Source organism: Aptenodytes forsteri, unplaced genomic scaffold (assembly GCF_000699145.1).
Source record: "Aptenodytes forsteri isolate BGI_AS27 unplaced genomic scaffold, ASM69914v1 Scaffold341, whole genome shotgun sequence".
NCBI classification, from domain to species: domain Eukaryota; kingdom Metazoa; phylum Chordata; class Aves; order Sphenisciformes; family Spheniscidae; genus Aptenodytes; species Aptenodytes forsteri.
Genome location: NW_008795553.1, coordinates 106,907 through 131,839, shown reverse-complemented (window position 1 = coordinate 131,839; position 24,933 = coordinate 106,907). Strand labels below are relative to the sequence as shown.

General features: G+C 52.6%; 1 protein-coding gene across 1 annotated transcript in view; it reads right to left on the bottom strand.

Moving 5' to 3' along the window:
• Positions 1-22,611, bottom strand: part of ARHGAP39 (Rho GTPase activating protein 39) — a 56,871-nt gene extending 34,260 nt beyond the window's left edge. Inside the window, exons 1-2 of the mRNA XM_009282118.1 lie at positions 22,550-22,611; positions 21,615-22,046 (exon numbers count right to left, since the gene is read on the bottom strand). Coding sequence (XP_009280393.1) covers positions 21,615-22,046; positions 22,550-22,611 — 494 coding nt within the window. The remainder of the gene's footprint in view (positions 1-21,614; positions 22,047-22,549) is intronic.
• Positions 22,612-24,933: the final 2,322 nt, after the last annotated feature.

Genomic DNA, 24,933 nt, shown 5'->3' with positions numbered 1-24,933 from the left:
TAGAGAGCGATGAGGTCTCCCCTCAGCCTCCTCTTCTCCAGGCTGAACAACCCCAGTTCCCTCAGCCGCTCCTCATCAGACTTGTTCTCCAGACCCCTCACCAGCCTCGTTGCCCTTCTCTGGACACGCTCCAGCACCTCGACGTCCTTCTTGTAGTGAGGGGCCCAAAACTGAACACAGTATTCGAGGTGCGGCCTCACCAGTGCCGAGTACAGGGGCACGATCACTGCCCTACTCCTGCTGGCCACACTATTTCTGATACAGGCCAGGATGCCATTGGCCTTCTTGGCATCTGTGAAAGATCTTCTGGATCATCCCACTTACACCCAAGTACGCTACAGGAACATCTTTAAACAGCTCATCACGTCTAAACACGGGCTGAGATCTGCATTAACACCCAACGGCTTGAAGCTCACCACTTCGGTCTTTTAGCAGCGGAGAAGGTTACCCTAAACGTCCGTCCCACTGGGAGAAGAGCGATCACCGCTCCCACAGCGTGCACCCAAGGTATATTTGGGTATATCCCACTGCAGCTGGGGCAAAACTGGAACCAAGAGTCTACCCCATCCTTGGAAGTGTTCAAGGTCGGGTTGGACGGGGCTCTGAGCAACCTCATCTAGTGGAAGATGTCCCTGCCCATGGCAGGGGGGTTGGACTAGATGATCTTCAAAGGTCCCTTCCAACCCAAACCATTCGATGAGTCGATGAAAATGCACACTTTTCTGAGGTTAAAATACCTTTCCTCTATTGAGGGGTCCTCCTGATGCCTGAACAGCCTGTCTCCATCTCTGCTGGATGCCAGCATCTCCAGTGCTCCCCGTGGTGGTATGGACAGACAGACAGACAGACAACACTGATCTTTTTTGGGGGGGAAAAAGAGCACCTTCCAAATCTTGGTGTTGGGTAAAGAAGGCTCTGTAAGGCCAGAGGTGAACCTGGGCGCAGCTTGGCACAGGTCGGTGCTGCCCGCTGAGCCATAGCTGGTCCTTCAAAGCCTTCTGCTCGCAGCAGCATCCGAGGAGGAGGAAAGACGGTAGGAAACCAAGCGACGGCTCTGCCTGGAGCACACCTCCAGGTACGTCATGGGACGAGGGGGAAGGTCGGAAACAGCACAGGGGAGGATAAATGCCACATTTGCACAGGCGGCACAAAAAGCACATGCTTCGAGAAAGACTCGGGGAAATAATAAGCCACGCAACTGCTGTGAATCGCCGTCCCCGGCAGGACTGAACGCAGGGTTTTTATGGGCAAAGCTGACACCTATTTATCATTTCGCTGGCTCCCCGGGCTCCGAGCGGGGCTTGGCATCAGACCGGCGTTGAGAGCTGATTGGAGGCTGTTTTTGGCAAGATCTCTGTAGCAACAGCTCTATCAGCTGCGGCTGCAAACAGCTCTCGGGTGCTTTTCGCCTGGCACGGGCGTGTTGCCAAAACCGCCCATCCTCGGAGTCTGCCAAAATAACTGAAGGGATGGAGGAGCATCCGAAAAGGGGCACGTGGAGCTTGATCCTGGCACCTGGAACAGAAGGAATGAGCCGGCAGCAATCGCCACCCGACGGTTTCAGCTTCTTTCATGCTTGACGGGACTAAGTGGGTGTTTGGGGGACGGTGCAGGAGGGAGGGGAATGCTTCGGAGGGGTCAGGGGTCCCTGAGCCGCAATCTGCTGATGCACACCCCTTCCCTCCCTCCTGCTGCTCCCCTGAGGTCCCAAGCACAGCCCTGCTGATGCTGCAAGTCCGAATCCTCCCCTAGCAGAGCATCATGCCTGCTTGCCATGAACCAGGCAGCTGGAAACCGTTGAGCATCCCTGGAGGGTATCTGCTCGCTCCCAGAGCAGAGGCTGAGTGCACCACGGCACCGCGTGGAAATGCCGGCAGGCTCAGCTGGAGATGTTTTTTTTTGCTGTCATATTCACCCCCTCCCAGGAGACCTGATGTATTCCTGGAGCTCCCTGGGTGCAGGCAGAGTCAGACCAAAGTGCAGGATTACCCGCACGCCCACGCCTGACCCAGGAAGGCTCTCCGAGCATCCCTGCCTTTGCTACTTTAAAAACTATACGCACGAGCTCCTGAAATGTTACCCCTTGAGTAAACCCTGAGTGTGGGAGCGCACTCCTTACCAGGAGATAAATTGGAAGATTAAGGACTTTTCTTCTTTCTATTTCTGCCCCGATGCCAGCAGTGCCCTGCCCAGGGCGGGTGCAGCGGTAGCCTCCGTCCTGGGGGGCTGAGGATGTGCAGAAGACATTACAGGCAGTGGTTTTAGCAGTCCCAAAGCCCAGGACAGGCAGCAGTCCCACACTTCCCGTCTTCACAGCAGGCTTACTCCGATGATTTCAGCTGCAATCGAGCTTGCATCGAAGAGACCAAAGCCCTCAGAGCAATTTTGTCAGGCTTCAAGGAGCTGGCCCACCGCTGTCTGTACTCCTTCCAGCCTAACCTTCTCTGCAGAAGGAAAATTGGCATTGCTACAGCCCGGCTGCATCGAAGAGACCTCTGCAGATAAGCAAATGATGCTGTTAGCTCGTCATTTACCATTGCCTGCCTCTACGCTGCACAAATGGGATGCAAACAGATTTTTTCACAGCAAAAGCCCCTACAAATGCCTGCACTTGCCCTAGTTCAGCTTGCCCTGCCTTATCAGAAGATAAGGCTCTGTGCTGATTTTGGGAAGAGGACAAACGTTTCTCCAAGCTGGCGTCTTGCCTTCAGAGCTACGGCGTCTGCTCAGGTTGTCACAGCGCTCGCCAGCCTGTGGTTTCCCAAGGAGATGGTCTTCTCCCCGGTTTACAGCACCTCCGTGCACGGGAACAGCCTCCTCTGCGGTGGCAGGGCGTTGCAGAGATGTACAGCAGCATCCCCGGGAGAAGTCCGGTAGGAACACAGGAGCTTCCTTCTAAAAACTCAGCTGGAGTCAGGTCACTGTCAAAACAGGACCATCAAACCCAACGGGTGAAGGCTGAATTCCCTTCAGCCCTGTGTGATGGACAAACAGCTTCTTCCACTGCCATCAGTGAGGTCCACGCACCTCCAGAAGTTAAGTCCCACTCCTCCAGATCCCAGGTTTCATGGATATGGAGGGTTTTCAGCTCCGCGTGGCTCTCTGGGACTGGGAGTCACAGCACCAATGTGCGTCACGCCCCAAACCCAGATGCCACGCTGCTGCCACAACAGCAGCACCAGACCTGGACCACACACGTCCCAGCTGTGAACAGACGCTCAGCTATTTTTTTATAGCTGATATCCACCACCAAGCAATCCACAGCTGTGTAAAACAGATGAAGAGATGCCTGGTTGGCCATCGTAGGGCAGAGCACAGCTGACAAACCAAAGCGAGTGTCTGTGAAGATGCAAGAGGTGAGAAGAAAAACTGCAATGGCAACCCTGGAGCAAAGTCTCCTCCCTTCACTGCTTCCAACAGCAGCAACGAGAAAGCGAGAGCACACAAAAAGCAAGACTTCGTTAGGCCACCACAATGGGCACTCAACCCCCAAGACCACGTACCCAATGGGACGCGTGATGTTCAAGCCACCACCAAGACGCTCAGTACCGGCACAACCCGCCGCCCTCGTTCAGAGGAACATCTCCATGCTCACTCCAGTCATCTTTCCAAGAAAATAACTTGGGGAACTAGACACTTGGAGGCTGCTACCTTGGCCAGAAAAGAAAGAGAAGGCGGCCCTTGTTGCAGATTTTAGCATCTGGGTTTACACGGGATGCCAGCAGCAAGGAAGCGAAGTGACGGTAATGAAGTTGTTGCGTCGCCTGGTGAAGCCATAGATATCTTGACAGCTGTAGGACAACCTACATCAAAATAAACCAACCACATAAGTGGTTGCACTGACAGCACCTCTCACTGTTGGGTGCAAAGAGGAAGCAAAGAGGTCCTCCTCCTCCTCCTCCTTCACTGATTTAGTTAACATAGCACCAAAGGCCTATTATTCTGCTTTAAAGGAGCCTAACTCAACCATCGGTCAGTTCGAGTGAAAACCGAAGCAAGGCACTCAAAGAAAAACTCACCTTCACAGATGGGTTTCCCGTGATGTTCCCGCCAGACTTCACCAGGGTGGTCTGAGAGCTTCAACCAACCTCAGCCAAAGGCTGCCGTCCTCCCCCGAAAAAGGGTGGAGCAGGAGGGAACACGCACTCGTTCCTCAGCAGCCCCTGATTGCTTACACATCTTGCCACAGCTCGCCGTTTAAATCAAGACTCATCCGGCTGCAAACTGAGCTGCAAGCGCAGGTACAAGTTGCTCTGCTGCCCCGGCTGCAGGGAGACGTAGGTACCAAACCACCACCATGGGTTTTCCCATGAACGTCTGCAGAAGTGCTACAAAAGCAGCATCTTAAACAGCTCCTGAACTCTGCTGGTATGGGGATAATCTAGAAAGATCAACCCAAATTAGTTTCTGAAGTGGAGGAGGGAGATGGCATTAAGGGCTTGCACAGACATGGGTCTGTGGGGACTGAATCGCATGCCAGAATTCCCGATGGGTAAAATCATACCCAGAAATTTCCAGAAAGCAAAACCTGCTCTAACCAAAAGGCCGACTGGTCCTGCTATGGCAGTGCTGCAATCGTGCTGCTTCGGTATTGGAAGGGTGCCCTGAGGTCTCCCCAAAAACCTTCTCTTCTCTGGGCAAAGTTAGCCCAGCTCCCTCATCTTCTCCTCACACATCGTGTGCTCCAGCCCCTAACCATCCTGGTGGCTCTCTGCTGGACTCGCTCAAGTTTATCAAGTTTTTCTTGTCCTGGAGAGCCCAAAACTACACACAGTTGCCCAGCTGTGGTCTAATGAAGAATAATTGCTTCCCTTGGTCTACCGGCTACGGGCACGGTGCTACAGCCCAGGATGCCACCAGTCTCCCCTGCTACCAACGTGCACTGCTCATCTGCGTTTAGCATAGAGCTGCCCAGGACTCCTGGGTCCTCAGCAGAGCTGTTACCCAGCCAGCCGCTACCCGGAGAAGGTTAGTCCATCCCGGCTGCTACATCTGGCCTTGCTGAGCTTCCGGAGGTTCTTGTCAGCCTGTCCTTACTCCTCCAGCCTGTCCGGGTCCCTCTGAATGTCAGCCCTGCCCTCAAGCAGAGCAGCTTGTCTGCGGACTTGATGAGGGCGACTTCTGTCTCCTCCGCAGGTTATTGATAAGGATATGGAACAGGACAGGTCCCAGGATGGGCCTGGGGAGGAGCTCCCCTTGCAGCCAACCATCAGGTTGGGTATGAACCATTAACCACCACCCTCTGAGCCTGATGATCCAGTTTTTTACCCACCTAGTAGTGTGCTTGTCTGGACTCTAATGTCCCAACTTGGACACAACGATGCCACGTGAGAATGTGTCAAAAACCTTGCTAGAGTCAAGGCAGATGCTCCCATCATCCAGATATGTAGTCATATCATCATAGACAGCAATCGGATTGGTCAAGCATGATTCACCCTTGGTAAATCCACGCTGGCCATTCCCAACCACCTTTGCATCATCCATATCCACAGAAATGGCTTCCAAGAGAACTTGCTCCACGGTCAAGGTAATGCTGACCAACCTTTAATTCCCCAGAGCTGTGGGCAGGTTGCTTTTCCCTTGGCTGCCACCCTCGCAGATGCCACCATACTTCCGCTAATGCCACCCTCAGCATGGCACTCCCTTGAGTAGCCTCGTCCTTCCCAACCCAATCATTTCTTGCCTACCCCCTCACTTCCCTTCTATTTAAAAAACCTGGCAAACAATGGCCAAAGCCTGCGCCTCTGCAAGAACCAAGTTGAAGACCGAAAGAGGTATCGGGAGACATATTTAAATCAAGATGAGCACTAGTTTGTCACAACTTGAGACAACTGGCAGGACTATACGGAGCCCATCTCTCCACAGCAGCAAGGTTGTACATCGTCTGTACGAGAGACGCACACTACACCTTCCCCCATGTGCTCTTTCTTCCATGAAAAGGAGACAAAACCATGGTGGGGCTGGTGCAACCATAACTTTAGCAATACCCCTTTCTCTTTTGTAGGTGGGCAAACAGCTGAAGCAAAATCCTTCCTCAAGACAGTGTGTTTTAAGTGCTTTCAACGTGTTTCCCTTTCCTCCAGCTTCTGTTGGGAGGCTAAACAGGACTAAGGCTCTGTACCCAAATCCAAGTCCTGTTTAAGTTGTACTATATGATGCACTTGAGTCAATATACTTAGCCTTCCGGGCCCATTTATTTTTCCAGAAGCAACCTAACCTTCCTCTAAAATTAAAAATGGCTGTAACTCAGGATCTGAATTTGCCCCTAGAGTCAGTTCAACTAAAACAAACTAAGAGCCCTTCAATTCTGGATGGCAACAGTCAAGCAGGCGTTTAATGTGGTCCAACCGATGCACCAAAAATGAATTCAAATCAGTGCCGAGCATCTTCACATTCATGCAGATGACGAAGTTATTGCAGATATGCCAAGACATCCTCACGGCACGCTGTCTGCTCGGCAGAAGCTGCCCATGCACACTTCACCCCACCATGTGCCCTTGATATTGTGACTTCTAGGGTTTTGCCATATTTAGAGACAGCAGTACTGCTGTACAGGACCGCTGCGTCCAGCTCTGGAGTCCTCAGCACAAGACAGACATGGACCTGTTGGAGCGGGTCCAGAGGAGGCTACAGAAAATGGTCCAAGGGCTGGAACAGCTCTGCTGCGGAGGAAAGCTGGGAGAGTTGGGGTTGTTCAGCCTGGAGAAGAGAAGGTTCCGGGGAGACCTTACTGCTGCCTTTCAATACTTAAAGGGGGCTTCTAAGAAAGATGGGGATGGACTTTTTAGCAGGGCCTGAAGCGATAGGACAAGGGGGAATGGTTTTAAGCTAAAAGAGGGTAGATTTAGGTTAGATATTAGGAAGAATTCTTTACTGTGAGGGTGGTGAGACACCGGACCAGGTTGCCCAGACAGGTGGTGGATGCCCCATCCCTGGAAACGTTCAAGGTCAGGTAGGACGGGGCTCTGAGCAACCTGATCTAGTTGAAGATGTCCCTGCTCATGGCAAGGGGGTTGGTCTAGCTGACCTTCAAAGGTTCCTTCCAACCCAAACCATTCTGTGATTCTATGATTCTATGATTTGCGTTAGACTAAGATGCAACAAAAATGCTATATGCATCATGCTAAATGCAAACAAAATGGTTATTCCTCAGTAAATGTCAATCTGAATGTTTATTCCAGAAAAAGGAGGCCTTGTAGCATGTTAGTCTACTTTGAGAGACAATAAACATCAACATGGTCTTCTTACTGCAATGGGACGAGATCTCCCCACTAACCCCAGATCTCCGTGGCTCTTCAAGGGAGCCTGAGGCTGCAGCTCAGAAATCTTGACTTTCAGATGCTGGAGCTGTTCCAGAACAACCCCGTGCACCGACAAGCCTGGCGCTCGTACCAGAACAGGCTCCAGAAAAACAAGTTGAGCTCTTGCGGCTCCAGCCCATGTTGCCTGCATCAGGCACATGATGCGGCTGCACCCTCACCATGGACATCAAGAGCTGGAGGGATGTTCACAGCCCGACAGTTACTCCTGAGCCCTGCGCTGCCCTGGCCAAGGGAATTAAGACAGCTAAAGGGTGGAGGGGGGGGGGGGGGGGGGGGGATTCAAATTAAAATGCTGCAAGATGAGTGGCTCCAACCCCCACATCACCTGCCCAAATGCAGTTGGGACCCAGGACTCTGGGCTAATCCCCTATTTGACTAATGGGATCTTGTATGAGCCTAATTATGCCGGAGCCAGATTCCAAAACCGGTTGCCAAATGTCTTTTGTGACAATTGCTAAGTCAGATGCCTGGGCGAGGTTTTCAATGTGCTACTGAGACACAGCAGATGCTAAAAACTCCCAACATTTGCCGTCTGGTGAGGCTGCACTGCTTCATCTCAGCACATGCAGGGCACGTACACTGCAGGATCCATTGGCTCCGGTACTTGCAACGCCCACGGTTCCCCGGCACGATGCCGATGCAACCCTCGGTGGGCACAAAAAGGAGCAGTGAACCTCAAAACCGCAGAGAGCATCAGGAGCAGGAGCACCAACATCAACCCTGGAGCGTGAAATGCCAGTAGCTGCTTCTGTACCGCAGTGACGTACGAGAAGGAGCAGCACATCTGGAGGTTAGGCACATCTGGAGGACCGGCACATCTGGAGCTGCCTCTCCCCTCCTGCCTCGCTCGGAGCCGGCGGCGTTTGCAGAAGGCAGCTTTGCCTTTTTTGCCGGTGGGAGCCTTCTCCTGGCATGGACCTTCACCCAGCTGGGGCGGAGGACACTTCAAAGGTGATTTTCCATTAATACCCTAAACTGTGGATTGCAAAGGCTCCGGCATAGACACAAGTTTGCTTCTGGCAGCTTTAGCATGGGAACCTCTGGCAGAAAAGCAAACATCTAATAAATTAAAAAAAAGAAAAGAATTAAGCATTTTTTTCCCCCCCTAGAATAGGAAGTGGCACCATTTCACAGCGGCTCAGAGAGCAGCATTGCTTTTATTTTTAAAATGAGGGAAAGTGACTTGACTGAAATAGCACAGCTCGATGGCAAAGCCAGGAATAGAAATGAAATCCCAGCGCCTAATCCTCTGTTCTAATCACTGGCCTGCAAGGCTTCATACTCTTAATTACAGCCACTGCTTCTAATAAAAGTTAAAAGACGGTTTTCTTTGCAGTTATGTAAACTGTATTTTGGGTCTGACGATCTACGTAAGCACTTGGCTGCATTAGACAAATATCTGTCTAATCTGGAGTCCTGTTTTGCAGCGGGCAGTGGAGAATTCAAGGAGAGGATATTAAAAGGAAACAGGACCGAGCATTTCGTCCCCAATTTCATCTTCCACCCTGGCTTAGAGCAAGAAATGCAAGATATGAACATTCTTCTCTGAAATATTTGAGAATGGTATGAGGAAGGGGAGTTAAATCTTGAGATGCTGTTAGCTTTATACTGGAAATGCGTTTTCCACTCACCGTCATCTCCGAATATCTGTGTACTTTTTCAGATGGTTCATCACCCAAGAGTTTGGCTCGCATCGTTACCGATTTGACTACAATAAGCGCGCAGGACCAGAGCACGGTGAGCAAATGCAATTAATGAAGGAGCCCGTGACACCCGTCAAGCCCAGAAGATGGGTTTCTGAACAGTATCATGTTAAATTTCTCATCTGGTGCAAAACCCCCCCAGCCAGGTGGGGTGAGACCCGGCACGGCCGGCACCCGAGTGCCTGCAGCACTGGAAAGGGGGAAAGAAAATTGAAGCCAAAAGAAGTCGAGTGAGACAGTCTCCCAGCTGGGAGAAATCAAATATCCAGACAAAATGGAGACGCTGAGAGATCACAACTGCAGAAGGGGGATGCCCTGAAAAGATGCCCGTCATGCTCTGGCTGACCAAGGGCATCGCTGCTCCCCGTCGGACCATGCCCCATCCCTGGAAACGTTCAAGGTCAGGTTGGACGGGGCTCTGAGCAACCTGATGTAGAGATGTCCCTGCTCATGGCAGGGGGGTTGGGCTAGATGACCTTCAAAGGTCCCATCCAACCCAAACCATTCTATGATTCTATGAACGTCTCTAGACCCCTGGCCAGAGGAGCCAACACCAACCATGAGACCCACCCAGAAGTGGTTCAGTACTTGAGTTTCTTGTAACAAGGTGAGCAGAAGCATCCGTGAAACCATTAAATCTTCTCTCGATACTTCAGAGAAGGCAGCAATTGTTGGCGACCTACGGTAGGTGATCACAAGAGGTCACTCACCTACAGGGGCTCAAGACCCAACATCCACATGGATACCCAGCAGCAGAAACGCAGGTTAACCCAATTCACTTCCATGATCCTCATGACCTGCTTAGAGGTGCTGTGAGAAAGGTAAATAAAGGCATGAATAGAATAGAATATTTCAATTGGAAGGGACCTACAACAATCATCTAGTCCAACTGAGTTGCCCTTTGACCATCTATGCTCAGTAGGAGAAATCCATGGTGACGCCAAGCATCAGCAGATGAGAATCTCACTTGGAGAGCAAGAGTGATGGGCTTTTGTCATGACATGGGTGGGAATGACTCGGCCTAAGTCAATAACAGGGATAAAACAAGACAAAAAGACGTTGGAAGACAGTGAATTTGGGAGCTCGGCTTTGTGTGCAGCCTCCGTGCAACGCGCAATCTGCTTGCAGCATGTGAAAGCGATGGAGAAAGACGCACGACCTGGAAAGTGATTTGCTGCAGAGAGCTCTTGGCTTTAATTACAGCCTGAAAGCCCATTCCCACCCTGCCTCCCGTGCTGCAGATGAAGCTGCCTGTCTCCCCCCAGCCCCGATGGTTTCAATTAGCATCCTCCCCAGCACCATGCCTGATGAGGTCTGTGAGACTGAGGATCTCATGAAACCAGCAGAAGAGTATGAAGCCGGGAGGGGGCTGTGTGGTAATCATTAAACCAAAAACCTTCAGAGCAACTCAACTGTGATGGGTTCAGCTGTTTGAAATGGGCTGCCTGAAGGCTGTTGGGTGGAAAAAGGAGTTTGAGCCACAGCCCTGCTCACCTGGATGCTGGATTATCCCATGTCCTGAGGACATGAACCTTTTTATTGTGCAAGGCGTGTCCAACAGAAGGTGAAAACGGGAAGCGAGAGGACACAGGAGAGCAAAGCAAACATGCGCTGCACCTATTAGCAAAACCGTATCGACCTTCTTCTGCGCTCCGTCGTGGATGCCAAAGCAACAGCAGTTTGGAGCAGGTCTATGTGAAAGCCCTTGAGGTGGCCCTGGAAGCCCACGCCGTGGTCTGGTGGTGCACCCCTGGCAGCAGGTCAAGGCTGTGGTCAAAGTGTCATCGGTTAACGGTCACCACCTCGGATCTCGCTGGGTTCGTTCGATAAGGTGGAATCTCACGTCTGCTGAAAAATAACCCAGTGACCTCCTCTGCAAGGCTTATGGGGGAGGAGGGAAGAAACGACCATGGCGAGGGAAACAGTGGGGATGTGGCTGTTCCGCTACAGGCACCAAATAAAGACGAGGGAAAAAAAAAATCTCCATTTCAAGAATACCTACAATTTCCTCAAACGTTCCCTTCCCCAGGCTGGCAGCATCCCTGTAGCAGCGAGCGGGACTCCTCTGAGCCTGCTCTGAGGGCAGGCAGAGCCTGTGCCGGAGCTCCCGGCCACCAGAGCCAGGGGGGACCTCGGTCCCCTGACCTCCTGCTCTGCCTGCTGGCTGTACGCACCAGCGCTCGCTCTCTCAAAACACCCCGCGGATAAAACAGCAGGAAGAAAAGGATTTGGAGTGGTATGCCGCGGCCTGGGTATGAGATGATGTCCCTGCAGGGCTGGGGACTGGCAGGGTAGAGGGCTTCCGGACCATCTTCTTCGCCTTTTGGCGATGGGAGGGATGATGCAGCTATTTAGGGCTGATCTAGCTCAGTGTAATGCAGACTACCTGATGCAGTAACAGCAGCCGGGGAACAGACTCCAGGCTTCAACAAATTCCTCCTATTTTTTTGTTCCTGTAATGGAGCGAAAACTTCATCGAATCGTCAAATCATCGAACGGTTGGGGTTGGGAGGGACCTTCAAAGATCATCTAGTCCAACCCCCCTGCCGTGGGCAGGGACATCTTCAACTAGATCAGGTTGCTCAGAGCCCCCTCCAACCTGACCTCAAATGTTTCCAGGGATGGGGCATCCACCACCTCTCTGGGCAACCTGGGCCAGTGTCTCACCACCCTCACAGTAAAGAATTTCTTCCTAATATCTAACCTAAATCTACCCTTTTTTAGTTTAAAGCCATTACCCCTTGTCCTGTTGCTACAGGCCCTGCTAAAAAGTCTGTCCCCATCTTTCTGATAAGCCCCCTTTAAGTATTGAAAGGCCGCAAGAAGGTCTCCCCAGAGCCTTCTCTTCTCGAGGCTGAACAACCCCAACTCTCTCAGCCTTCCTCCATAACAGAGGTGTTCCAGCCCTCTGACCTTCACCCAGAAGAAGATCTTGACTCCCTTCACCCTGTGAGTCAGCCGGGAGCACGTTTCAGAAAGGAGCGGGTCGATATGGCCATCGAGAACCCAGGACATCCTTTGGAAAACTCTTCCATGGTTAGTTATCTCAGCATTAAATACTGACCAAGCTTTATGGATTTAAGCCATAAAAACATTGTTTAAGCCCTGGGTGGCCCTGTTCCGACCTCGGGATATCGGCAGTACCAAGACGCCCGTTTCTAGATGAGCACACCACGGCGATGTAAAGGACACCAAACGCTATTTCAGAACAAGCCCTTCCATGGCAGGCATGCAGAGGAGAAGGCTGCGCTTGCAGAGTTCACCTCGGCTGCTTGCGGAGGGTTTCCTAGACCTCGGGATCGGCCGCTCAGGAAGCAGAAACGTTCAGTCCTCTGGTACCAGCAGATGGAGAAGGCAACAAGGAGCAGAGCTTATTTATTGCCGCTTTCAGAAATGCCGAAGTGGTGTTCCCAGAGCTACATGGGTTTTATACGTATCCTCCACACTCTTGCTCTGCGGGAAGCCCTCAGCACTTGGGTTCATCAGCTGGAAGGGGACAAGTGGCACCTGAGCCGCCCGCTCCAGCAGTGATGGTCACATCCCTTCTCTGTCCGAGCTGCCAATGCATCGAAATACCCCTCCTCCGACCTCAAAGCAGAACAGTTTGGCATCTCGTGGTTTTTAAGAGATGGCAACCCAGAAGAAAGCCCATCCTACAAACCCTGCCTGAACCTGCGCTGAGGCCAGGTCCACGCGAGGGCTCACAGCCTGTGGAACCGCTGGCAGCTTTCTGTCCCGGGTGGAGTGCTCCTAAATCGAGGAGAACCTCTTGCTCTTGGCACAGGGATGCAGCAGGCTTGTGTTCCCCTTCCCACCACGTAGCTGGTCTGCCGGTGTGATGTTGACCCAGCTGCAGGAGAAGAGCTCCTCCACACCCAAGCCCCGAGACGGAAAGGAACATGCCCCATGTAGCCAGCACCTGCAGCATCCTCAGGAACTGACCTGCCACCAGGCATGGAGATGTTATCCAGCTGGGAAAGTCCAACCTTCAGGTGAAGAAATGCTCTGAATTTCATGCGTTACGCTACTGCTGGAGGCAAGATGTTGGGAAGGAAGGTCTTTGGGATCTGCTCGATGCTGCAGCCCTGCTGTACGGCTTTGTGAAGCAACCCCACGTCCCTCCTCAGTTTCTCTTCACAGCGGAGGCTTGTTTTGGAAGAGGGCTGAGAATCCCTGCAGGCACCTGGAAAATCCCCGTGCAGCAGATGCTGCAGAGACTTATGTCATTGATCCACCCGCGCTCCAAACCCGAGCACGGCAGGTCTTCCCAATGCCTTCAGAAAAAGGATATAAACTGAGAGAACTGCAAACAAAATTGTGGTTTTGTTCACATGAGGCACAGCGAGAGAGCTCCCCAAACACTCATAACACACATTTTCTAGGTTTGAGCCATCTTTAAAATTGCAGAGCTGCTTTTCTTGGGCTCTTGCAGTCAGAAAATGGCTGCTGCCTGCACCAGGGAGAAGAGTTTGTGTTTTAAAGCCGTGCATTTACCTGCAGCTGCTCCGCTCTGCCCCAGACACCTGACAGGACCGATTACCATCACACCTCGACCCCAGACAGCTCTGCCACGTCCCAGGGATTGGTTTGTAAGGGAATACCCCTCAGCTATTTCAGCTCAGCTGCACTTAATCCAGGAAGATTTAAGTGCTGCATTTTATCTTCTCCAATATCACGCCAGGCTTCAGAATCGAGGGGAGACCTGCAAGAAAAGCGCAAGTCTTGAGAAATAACTTGGGCACAATTTCACAGCAGATGGGACTTCGGTAAAGACCCCCTGTTCTCCAGGAGTCCTGCGTGGTGGTCCAAGGAAAGCTCTCCTGATGGTCAGAGAAGGTCCACCTGCTTGTCCTTCAAGCCTCCACTTGTCATCCCTCCCTGGTGAAGCAGGGGCAGAGAAAGCAGGGGCAGAGACCTTGCCCGCTGGCGGCACAGCCAAGTCCTCCGTGGGTGACTGCACGAGCTCCTCCGAGCAGGTCCTCTCTGCCCCCCCCCCCGCCCCAGGCCTTCTTCAAGGATTTTGAGCAACGGGAAGACTCTGCCCAGACCAATAACCACAGACACTTTTAGACAGCGTAGAAAAGCCCAGTGACCTGACATAAAACCCAGCCAACGTGCGGGCTGCAGCCTGCTCAGAGATTTCACAGCTGTCATGTTATGCTTTGTAGAAAAGTTACCATTTTAAGACAAGCAAGGCAAAGTCTAGGGCAAGACAGCACAAGCAATAAATTCCTGTTGGGAAGGGCTCTACCTTTGCTGACCACCAAGACAAGCCTGCTATTGAGATCCCGAAGATGAGCAGACGCCAGCTCACCGGGTCGACACAACGCAGCAGCGCTTCGTACCGCCGTCCCAGGAGCTGCATCCAGCTGCTAATTATAGCTACGTGCAAATCCCATCTCACTACAGCGGCGTAAGGCAAGTCCAGCGAGACCCAAGCGCTTGGCAACAGCGCATTCCCTGCGGATGCAGGGGCTGACGGCATCCCCGACCTGCACGCGTGTGACGGGATCAGCCCCAACTCGGTCCACCGCTGCGCCGAGGACATGAGGAACGGACTCGGAGCAGCCTCCACCATCTCCTACCAAACCAGATGCTCTGGTTCCTAAATCCTCCCGTCACCGCAGGGTGTGGGGCACCTCTGAGTGCAAACTCCAGTGAGATCAGTTGCTCAAGGCTTGCCCATTTCCCCTGACCTCCCTTTTAAGACCAGACAAGTTCAGGAGGGAAACGCTTAGCCAGAAACCTTGTTGAAATGACTGTAAGACTTAATGTTAGAATCATAGAATCATTAAGGTTGGAAAAGACCTCTAAGATCATCGAGTCCAACCGTCAACCCAACACCACCATGCCCACTAAACCATGTCCCTCAGCGCCTCATCTACGCGTCTTTTAAATACCTCCAGGGATGGGGACTCAACCACTTCCCTGGGCAGCCTGTTCCAATGTTTAACCAAACATTGGAAACTTGGAGCAGGAGGTTCCACCAGATGACCAGGTCCAGAGCTGCCTTCCAGCCTTGGTTCCTCTTGGAAACAAGACCAAGCACTGGAAAAACATCTTTTTAAATTGTCCTACCAAGGAGACTTCAACCATGTCTCTGGTTGAAGGTGATTACTCGACCTGCCCCACACCGCACCGTTTTCTAGATCCATCCGCTCCCCGGCCTCAGAAATAATCCCCTTCCATTTCCTCCTTTTGATGCAAATGAAGGACTTCCAGTCGTCATCTCCAACACACCATGTGACGTCCAGATCCATCCTCATCTCAGGGTTGTTAGGGTTGAGGCTCAGAAACACCAACCGCCCCACGCAGAGGTGACCCCGAATAATTGCCCCCTCCCCCCCGATATTGCACATATCGGCCCCATCTCAGGGTCCCTCCTTGGCTGCCCGTGGACAGCAAGGCTCAGATGCAGCCCTGGGTGATCACTGAGAGATCAGTGGTCCCAGGAGGGATCTCCTTGAGTCCTGCAAGCTCTTGAGCAGCACCCAGCAGGCCTGGCCTTGCCAAAATCAGCCCTCTAAGGTCATCCCATCCCTGGATTGCCCCATCCCCAGAAACAATCAGGTCGGACGGGGCTCTGAGCAACCTGATCTAGTTGAAGATGTCCCTGCTCATTGCAGGGGGGTTGGACTAGGTGACCTTTGGAAGTCCCTTCCAAACCAAACCATTCTATGATTCTGTGATCCCTACAGCAAAGGGCTGCAGCAGTGCTCTTCATCGAGGAAGACTGAAATAAAGCAGTTTGACCCTCACCTCCCACGGCTAGCGTTTATACACCCACCAGGTCAAAGCCATCACTCCGGTGGGCAGCCAGCCACGCAGCATCAGAGATGTCACCGAAAGCAGGGCTGGAGGCGTCTTGAAAGATCACGTAAGTTCCAGACCTGGCTCACTATCTGTCAAAATTTCACCTCTGCTCACCCAGGGCATCCATGGTGGTATACATCTTAATGCTTACAAACAAAAGATGAGGGTAAAATAAAAAAAGCTTCGTCCACAGGGTCACTGAGAGCCAGCAACTGTCTGACCTCCACCGAGTGGCTTCCTATTCATGCCTCAGGTATAAAGGGGCATGGTCCTTACTGCCTCCTTCTGCAGAAGCTTTCATGTCTTCAGGTATTTTAAGCCCTGCAAGAAACGCTTGATTCGTCTGCACTGTAACGCTCCTTGCCTGAAGCACCTTTCCTAAGTTTTAAGGCTCAGGTACGGAAACAAGTATATTGTATAGAAATACGTATTTTTTTGGCTTGTGCCTGGAAGTTGCTCGTGGTCAGAAACCAACACTAAAATGCAGAGATACCCTGAATGCTGAGAAGCTCGAGGCACGAACGCCTGAACTGGCTCTGCCCTTTGCAGCTGCTATCGCCGCAATCAAAAATCAATTTTTAATTTGCACAGCTCATGTTCGGCTTATCTGTCCTGGGCCTGAGAGCATCAGCCGCTTTTGGAGATGAAATCTCTGCATCCCTGGAAGCTTTCCCGCAGATCGGCATAAGCAAGCCCTCCTTCTTCATCTGTGCTTCTCTACAGAAATCAGACCTGGATGAAACCCCCTCTGGTCGTCCAGCTACAGGTCACCCCCGGGGCCGTGGAGCAAACCCCCATCACAGCATCCCTGGCAGTTGCCTCCAGCAGCGTGCGGAGCCTGCGCGCCAGCCTGTGCTTTACCCACTTCCACACCCATTCCACGTGGATTTAACCATTTAGCTGCCCGCGATACGCTAGCGCTACACCGATGTTTCGGCAGCTTCCCATCCACCCCATCCCTGCTGGAAGTGTCACATCTACCAGGCTCAACCACATCTACCAGGCTGAACCACATCTCCCCTTTCACCCCACAGCACCTCCCCTTCCCCTGAGTCAGCTGCAGCAAAGACCATCCCATTTCTGGTGAGAATAAGGTTGTTTTTGCAGCCAGACCCTCCTCGTGGCAAGAGCTGCGAGGATGCGCGGCAGCGACAGACCACACGGCAGCGTCCTCACCCCCTCCAAGGGTTCCTTGATGTTCGGAAATCTCTCCCTTAACGGGTCCCAGCGACCTTGAGGTCTCAGCAAAGCTTTCCAGGCTTTCCAGCATGCCCAGTCCAGATGCTCAGAGGGGAAGGTCAATGAGAGAATGTGATTTTTTCCAGCCAGGACATGAGGGTCAAGCGACTTTAGTGTGCTTCCACCGGAGCGGGATGTTTGGCTGAGCTGAAGGGACAGGACCATTGTGTCACCTCCAGGGATGCAGGTGGAAACTGTCCACTGAGCAGGAATATCTGCTCCCTCTAGTGGCATCTGGTTTTTAATTTTTATTTTATTTTTAAAGCTAGGAGACCTGGTATCTGCTCCGTGCCAGCCCCCGGCAAGGCCAAGGCTACGAATTGCCGGGGCTGAAAGGACACACAGCCCTCCAGCAGCCAGGAGCAAATCCACCCCGTGGCTGGCGTGCTCTCCTCTACCTGCAAAGCCAGCAGAAGGTTTCCACGGGTTAAGCCTTTCTATTTGAGAGCCCAGGTGCAGTCCTCTCTCCTCCCACCCTACCCAGCAGCTTTGCATCCCATAATACACCTGCCTAGCCCAAGCACTGGAAAAGGAGAGAGAACGTGTGGGTGGAGGACAGGAAGGATTAGTGACCTGCAGTGTCCACACTAGCTTCTGCGGTCCAGCATGCAAGCGCCGTGGGGAATGGACCTTCCCCCAGGAAGCCACTGATCCTGCACGTGTTCCTGCAGCAAAGCCCAGGGGGATTAAAACCCACCCACTCGCTCGCCGTTAACCCTTCACGCTGCTTCAGGAACAAGCTCCTGCTTCACCAACCGTCTCCTGGGCTGCATCCAAAGCAGCGTGGCCAGCAGGTCGAGGGAGGGGATTCTGCCCCTCTGCTCCGCTCTGCTGAGACCCCCCCTGGAGCACTGCGTCCAGCTCTGGGGTCCTCAGCACAAGACAGACACAGACCCATTGGAGCGGGTCCAGAGGAGGGACACGGAAATGATCAGGGGGCTGGAACAGCTCTGCTGTGGAGAAAGGCTGAGAGAGTTGGGGTTGTTCAGCCTGGAGAAGAGAAGCCTTCGGGGAGATCTTATTGAGGCCTTTCAATACTTAAAGGGGGCTTCTAAGAAAGATGGGGACAGACTTTTTAGTAGGGCCTGTAGTGATAGGACAAGGGGTAATGGTTTTAAACTAAAGAAGGGTACATTCAGACTAGATATAAGGAAGAAATGTTTTACGCTGAGGGTGGTGAAACACTGGCAGAGGTTGTCCAGAGAGGTGGTGCCAAAATCCAAAATCAGCCCTCCAAGGTCATCCCATCTGCCCCATCCCTGGAAACATTCCAGGTCAGGTTGGACGGGGCTCTGAGCAACCTGATCTAGTTGGATGTCCCTGTGCTTATTGCAAGGGTATTGGACTACATGACCTTTAAAGGTCCCTTCCAACCCAAACTATTCTATGTTTCTATGATTCTAAGGAGGAGGAAGAGGAGGACGAGGCAACAGGAAGCAACAGGAGGCAACAGTATGATAAGGTACAGGAGGAAATAGGAGGCAAGAGGAGGAGGAGGAGGCAACAGGAGGAAACAGAAGGCAATAGGAGTAGGAGGAGAAGAACGCAACAGGAAGCAAGAGGAGGCAACAGAACAGGAGGAGGACGACGAGGAGGAGGCAACATGAAGGAACAAGAGGAGGAGGCAACAGGAGAAGGAGGAGGGGAGGTGGAGGAGGAAACACTCCCATATTTCCTCTAGATTTTAAGCACATCAAAACTCAGGGCGGAAGCAATTCAGAAAATCCAAGCCTATTGCTGAAAGGGGGGTTGGACTAGATGACCTTTAAAGGTCCCTTCCAACCCAAACCATTCTGTGATTCTATGATTCACAAAGCTCTGGAGTGGGTGCAACGGGCTGCTACCGCCCATGGGAGCGCTGAGGACCATGCCTTTCACCGACCTCCAGGTTCCTCCTGGAGCTGCCGTGAGGTCTGGAGAAGACTTAGTGATGGGGAGTTTAAAAAAAGAGAGAGAAAACAATGTTCCCATGGGCAACTGGGACCAGTTCAGCCCAAGGCCTGGGAGCACCGAGCAGCTCATTTGCCAGCCGTGAGACGAGCTGTTGGCCGTCCCCACCAGGGAGAGGTGGAAAGTCCATCCCAGGTGCTCACTGTGTAAAAAATGGAGCTGCAGGGGTAAATACCTGAGAAAGAAACAGAGTCCCTGAGCCCAGCCTGCTGCAACATGGAGCGCTCCCCCGAGGGGAGCATGTTATGAAACAGCAACTGCAATCCTTGAAACAAAACCCGATGATTCTGGTCTGCACACCCCAAAACAGGCTCCAACAGTGGTCGCTCCCGTTCCTCGTGCCCAGGATGTCTTCCCCTGCCCATCCAAACTCAGGCATGGCAGATGGGATCCCTCCAAGCAAGGACAAGTGCCGGGAACCCCTCCGGGCGTGATGCAGGCAGCACCTCATTTATTTCTCTTGATGCTTGGCATCATCTACGCAGCTTGCAAGAAGGACACATGCTGGGACAGGCCACATGCAGGAAGGCAATAAACCACCTGCAGCTCAGCAGCATCAAGCTGGATGGAAGGAGGAGGAATTGGGCAACCCAGAGGGTGGTGGGAAGGTGAACCCGGGTGGGACGGAGGTGTAGGGCAGTGAAACAGAGTTACAGATCTGGGCAAGGAAAGCGTTCGGCGCTGGGAGGGAGGAGATGGGAGGGAGAGGTGATCTTTGCTCACACGTGGGCCAGCCAGCACGACAACAGGGCCCTGGGAGAAAGGACAAGCGGTTTCAGCACAACTCCAAAGCCTGCCTGGAGTCCCTCGGTCTTTATCCTGAAACTCTTCAAGAAAGGCATTATTTTGCCATACCTGTGCAATGCCCAGCACAAAGGGGTGGGAGAAACAGATTTTTCCATCTCAGCTACAGTCAAAGCAAAGCAAGACGTGGGGTGGGCAGGAGGGTTATGGCTGTTCCGGATGCTAGTAGTTTCGTTTGAGAAAGTATTCCCACTCCAGAGGGAATCTGTATTCCCCACAGCTGAGGAGTTAGTGTTGCCAGATGCAGCCTGCACAAGCGGTCTCCGATGGACGATGCTACTTGAGGCCACAAGCTAGAAGAAGGGGTGACAGGCAGGGTACAGCAGGCTGCTGACTCTAGTAGGTCATAGAATCATAGAATCATCGTATGATTTGGGTTGGAAGGGACCTCTGAAGGTCATCTAGTCCAACCCCCCTGCCGTGGGCAGGGACATCTTCCACTAGATCAGGTTGCTCAGAGCCCCGTCCAACCTGACCTGGAATGTTTCCAGGGATGGGGCATCCACCACCTCTCTGGACAACCTGGTCCGGTGTTTCACCACACTCAGCGCAACAAATTTCTTCCTTATACCTAGTCTGAATCTCCCCTCTTTTAGTTTAAAACCATTACCCCTTGTCCCATCGAAGGTCAGGGCTCGGTATTTTTGGGGATGGGCAAGCAAAGACGGGCTTAAATAGCCGGCAGCGTACCCTGAACAGACCCAGCCAGACCTGGCCACCGTGGGCAGCCATGTCTGCCACCTGGCATCCTTGTAATTGAACATCAAAACTATCTACCTCTCCAAACAGCACCTGCCTTGCGAGGAAAGATGCCATCCCCATACTCAGCGATTTTATCAGAGGATCTTCCAAAAGCTCGGGGAGATTAAGCCTACCCTCACGGGCTAGACGCGCGGAGGCAAGGCTGCGTCTGAGGTCCCACATGAAAGCACTTGCTGAGCTGGGAGTTCCTGTTCCCATCCTGCGTGGCCATGAGATCACCCAGCCGCAGTTTCTGTGCGCCAGCTGTAAGGAAGCAGAACTAGCTGCGAGCAGAAATTGCGCTGCTGATTGCTCGCCAGTGACACCGTTCGGTTATTAACATCGTAAGAGGCATCGTTGAAGAGGATACAAATATATTAAGTAATGAACCGCCTGATTTGCAGCTTGCAAGCCATTAAAGCATGAAACAAAGCGCACAGAGCAGCGATGCGGACGTCTCAGTACGTTGCCCATATGCAGCTGGACCTTAGAAACTGAGCACTAACTCACTGTTCAGTTTGAACCTTCTCCTTTACAGGAGAAATCATCTCTGCTAGGAGCTCCGCGGACCAGTGGGACAACCCATGGTTGCAGCATGAATCATGCTGCCTTATTAGGGAGATCTTATCCGGGGAACTCATTTAAAACCATGCCACTCTCTAAACCCATGTATTTCAGAGCACAAGAAATTATTTCTCTAATGTACCTTTCCGGAGGGAACATCTAAGTTGCCCCTAACAAGGAGAAACACCTTTCACAGATGTTTATACCTCTTCTTCCTATGATTGTTTTATGGAGGAGCAAACCCGCTCTCTAAGACTTGGTGCACAGACCCCTGAGCAATCTAGCTAGAGGAGCCATCCATAAAATACCTCTACACGACAGAAATAAAGAGCTGCGGGACAAGGGCTCCGCTCTCTGCTCTTCCCCAGCGCTGGGAGACTATCAGGGTATCTGAACTTGCAATTTTATTGCACCGACCCATCACCGAGCTCAGTTGCACGCGCCTGTGATGTGCTGGCAGAGCCAGCCTTGCTTTTACCTTTCCGTTTCTTCTTTCACTACGGCATACTGGGTTGACTGACGGCTCGATCTCTGCTCCTGCACCTTCTCGTTGCCCTCCAGCTCCTGCTCCAGGGAGGAGCTGGTGCTGCCCTCCCTGCTGACATTGCTGCTCCTCCCAGGGCTGTTCTCCGTGGAAGCCCTCGGCGACTCCGTGTTCTGCTTCAGGGTCTGCAGCTTGGCCAGAGGGATGATATCGCAGTTCTGTGGCCGGTGCCACACTGTCCTCTGCGTGGTGGCATTGTAGTAGTAGAAACGGGAAGTGTTGGGGTCGAAGAGCTCCCACCACTGGTTTTCATTCGTGCGTTTGATCCGCACCCCGGCAGGAGGGTCCCACACGCACTCCCCCGTGATGAGGTTGGCGTACATGCGCTCCCGGGTTCGAGGCTCGATGATTTCCACCCATTCCAGCCTGAAAGAGAACAGAGAGAGAGAGAGAGAGACTTCAACTAGATGATCTTTAAAGGTCCCTTCCAACCCAAACCATTCTATGATTCAATGCTTGCAGCAAGCGCTCGCAGCATCTGGGGAGGCAGGATGGAGAAGAAGAGCGGCTTGGGTGAGGACAGCAACTCTTTCTTCCTCCCCCATTGACACCGAGTCCCACAGCACTGTTTACACTAAATACAGTCTTTGCAAAGGGCTGCAAACCGCTCCCCGCTTTTCAGCTCCCGGGGGAACTCAGCAAGTCTGCAAGCCAGCTAAAATACACGCCTGGGTTACAGCACCCCAGCGTTCGCCCCGGCTCACGGCTTCCACCCCGAGCCCTCTGCGTTTTACAGTCTGAACTCTTCGGGGCACAGACCCGGCGGCTGCAGCGTGCTCGGCGTGAAATCGGCAGTGAAGGGCAGGGGGGAGGCGAGAAACCGGAGGGACAGAGCCCAGCCAGAGGCACCAACCTGGCAATGAACTTACTTCTTCTGCAAGACCACCCCGCAGCTCTGCGCTGCTGCCCAGACAACCAAGCCCGGCAGCATTTGTCCATGCAAGACTTGCAGACGATGGCTTCAACCCTCTTCAGCCCAGCTGGAGCAGCGCTGCTCCCCGGCATGAACCCCGGTGTGCCGGCGCCGGGCTCCTGCACGGCTCTGCCAACACCCCTTCCCTCCGTCTCGATTTCAACACCGGGCAAAGGCGCCAGCTCTCCGGTGTGCGCGTCCCACCTCCGGCACCTCCCCCAAACCACCCGCCCTGTCACACCTCGACTCGGTGATAACCACAGGCTGCATCAACACCGAAACTCAACAGCGGGAGGGATGGAGCCAGAAAGGGCTGAACAGACCCGACCGTGCCCTGGGCTCCACGCGGACTGGAGGAAAGATTGCCCTGCAGCCTGTGGGCAGGACCCAAGAGGTGCGGGCATTTCCCTGCAGCCCTTGGAGAGGACTACGCCAGAGAAGGTACCCACACTGCAGGCCATAGGGGACCCCACACTGGAGCACACGGATATTTCCTGAAGCAACTGTGGCCCGTGCAGAGCCCATGCGGCAGCAGGTTTATCCTGGAGGACTGCGTCCCTTGGGAGGGACCCCACGCTGGAGCAGGGGAACAGCGTGAGGAGGATGGAGCAGCAGAGAGGAGCTGCTATGGACTGAGCGCAGCCCCCATTCCCCATCTGCCTGCGCCCCTCGGCGGAGTGGGGAGAGGAATCGGGAAGGCAGGAGTGAAGTTGAGCCTGGGAAAAAAGAGTGGTGGAGGGAGAGGTGTTTTAGTTTTTTTCTTTGTTTCTCACTTCCCTAATTTTTTAATTGGCAACAAATTAAACCAGTTTTCCCTAAGTCCAGTTTGGTTTGGAAACTGGTGATCGATCTATCGAATGGAATGGAATGGAATGGAACGGAACGGAATGGAATGGAATGGAATGGAATGGATGGAATGGAATGGAATGGAAATGGAACGGTTCAATGGAATGACAAAACTTGCAGACAAACAGAAGTCAGGTGGTATAATATATGAGGTTTTACTGTGCATACTATCTCATGAAATTTTGTTTATAGAGTCATATTGCCACTGACAGTAATATTGACATGTAGACTGAAAAACAGTTGCCTGGTGGAAACAAGGCATAATGAATAATGATAAGTATCTATCACAAAGGCAGATGGTACACGTCTTGTTGAGTGCTACATGGTTCACCTTTGTGTTTGGACTTACTTAACATCTTAGTACAGGGGCACGATCACTGCCCTACTCCTGCTGGCCACACGATTTCTGATACAGGCCAGGATGCCATTGGCCTTCTTGGCCGCCTGGGCACACTGCCAGCTCATGTTCAGCCGGCTGTCGACCAACACCCCCAGGTCCTTTTCCTCCAAGGCAGCTTTCCAGCCACTCTTCCCCAAGCCTGTAGCGCTGCATGGGGTTGTTGTGGCCGAAGTGCAGGACCCGTCTAAACTCCAGTCTAAACTCCCCCGGTGCAGCTTTGAACCATTCCCACGCGTCCTGTCACTGGATCCCAGGGAGAAGAGATCAGCTACACGCCGCTCGGTGCCCTCTGTGCACCTTTATTAAATTAGAAGTCGGTCTCACGTTGGTCTCTGCATAAAGTATGGAGCTCATCACCAAAATACGGAGCAGAAAATGAGGTTTAACCTTCCTCCCACCGCCCCATCCCCTGCTGAGCTAAGGGCCAGGCACCATCAGCCCAACACGGTGACCCAGCTCACTCAGAAACACAGCAAAGGCGGGTATTGAAATCATAAAGCAGTAAACAGAGCTTAGAAATGCAAAAGAGGATTTGAAGAAGTTGTAATCCCAAAGAACGGACAATTTAACCGATTTTTCGGATCACCCCAAACACTGCAGGTGACACCTTTTGCTAATCCGGGGGATACCCGCGGCTTACAGGCAGCCGCACCTTATTCAAATTCTTTTTTTGTGTGGGCTTAAATAAAAAGATGGAAGGGATGTTCGTATTAGCTAAGATTTCTTACTTGGAATTTGTCCTCATCTGCATTTACAAGTCTGTTAAGAAAGGTACAGGAACAAATAAGGAAAAAGAAAAAGCCCCCAGCGTGCTAAGCGAAGCTTATCAAACTAGGTGGCATTTAAAACTGACACATTCAGTGAGTCAGACAAGTGAGGGGTCGCATCTCGCCGCCTTTTACCGGGAGCGAGTCCCCTGTGGGATTTTCAGAAATGCCCAATTTGCTCAAGCACTTGCAAGAAAAAAAGTCCTCGGGGGGTCACTTACCTGCCCCCGGGCAGCCGGAGATGCTGGCAGCCTGGCCCCAAGCCCTCCGGCTGCTCCAGCTCGTCTTCTGACCCAATTGAAACCGCCGGATAGAAAAAAAGGAGGG